The sequence below is a fragment of the Elephantulus edwardii genome, unplaced genomic scaffold (genome assembly GCF_000299155.1).
Source record: "Elephantulus edwardii isolate Elephantulus edwardi_28Jun2011 unplaced genomic scaffold, EleEdw1.0 scaffold00011, whole genome shotgun sequence".
Lineage (NCBI taxonomy): Eukaryota > Metazoa > Chordata > Mammalia > Macroscelidea > Macroscelididae > Elephantulus > Elephantulus edwardii.
Genome location: NW_006399761.1, coordinates 29961942 through 29963300, shown reverse-complemented (window position 1 = coordinate 29963300; position 1359 = coordinate 29961942). Strand labels below are relative to the sequence as shown.

General features: G+C 58.6%; 1 protein-coding gene across 1 annotated transcript in view; it reads left to right on the top strand.

The window, feature by feature from the left end:
- Positions 1-328: 328 nt before the first annotated feature.
- Positions 329-1359, top strand: part of LOC102871009 (60S ribosomal protein L27a-like) — a 111867-nt gene continuing 110836 nt past the window's right edge. Inside the window, exon 1 of the mRNA XM_006881038.1 lies at positions 329-470. Coding sequence (XP_006881100.1) covers positions 329-470 — 142 coding nt within the window. The remainder of the gene's footprint in view (positions 471-1359) is intronic.

Sequence of the window (1359 nt, the reverse complement as noted above, 5' to 3'; positions counted from 1 at the left end):
CCAGTGCAGAAGATGGCATGCGCCCGGCGGCCGCCTGTGCACGAAGATGGTGCACGCCCGCTGCCTGCTTGCTGCCTGCGCTGGGGGATGGTGCGCAACCACAGGCTGCCTGTGCAAGAGATGACACGTGCCCACTGAGAGAAGACACGTGCCCGCCAGTTGCCCATATATGAGATGACATGTGCACGCCGGCCACACGCACTTGGGGATGGCAAGCATCCACCCTCACCTGCTGCCTGCGCATGAGATGCCACGCACCTGCTGGCCACCCGCGTGGGAGATGACGCATGCGAGATGATGTGCGCCCACCGGCCGCCCGTGCTAGGGGATGGCGCACACCCACCCCCACCGGCTGCCCGTGCACGAGATGATGCGCACCCACCGGTTGCCCACACACGAGATGATGGGCGCCCTCCGGCTGCCCGCGCTGGGGTATGGCGCCTGCCGGCTACCCGTGCATGAGATGACACGTGCCCACTGGCCACCCATGTGGGAAATGACACACGGGAGATGGCGAGCACCCGCCAGTCACCTGCGCTGGGGGTGGTGTGTGCCTGCCGGCTGCCCGCACAAAATAGAGGGCGTGTGCCCCACCACCCGTGGAGGGGATGTGAGCCCCACCACCTACAGATTGGGGTTTCCTTGGAAAAGCAGAGATGATCACCTATACAATGGATTGTTGAAAATCACTATGTGTTGTCTACTTGATGACACTTAACAGTGGCAGCATGTCCAAGAGGACCGACATCCTAAATGCACCACATATTTTGATCTGTTTAATGCTTCTGCCAAAAGCTGTTTAGGCCTGGGGGGAGCCTGTTCACAATTCTCAGGTTCCCTTTGCCATTTATAAAGGGGGAGGGAAGTGACACCTACTTCAAATTATAGTATGACCACTTATTGGGGGGTGGGGGGATGTGGTGGTGCTGGAAGTGGAGACGCTGTCCCTGGGCACACAGTACTCAGTCAGGTGAGGGGACCAGAATGGGGTGGGAGCAGTTAGAGGGGGAGTCTACCGGCCAGCCCATGGCGGGTGTTGCCCTGCTCGGGACGGGCTGTCTTCGGCCCTTGGCTCGGGGTGAGCCGTCATGGCCCTCTGCCCGGGGCGGGCTATCTTTGGCCCTTGGCTTGGGGCAAGCCATCATGGCCCTCAGGGTGAAATCCTCAGTCCCCAGATGGTGCCATCTGACCCCTGGGTAGGAAAAAAAAATGCCTAGGGTATCCAGAGAATTTTATCTAGGCTACTTTCTGCCACCCTCTCCCCCAGTAAACCTGAAAGGAACACCCCCAAAAACCCTCTATTTGTAACTCACAAGTTTGTTCTCTCTAGGTTTGCTTCCTTTCCTATAGGTAACCTTA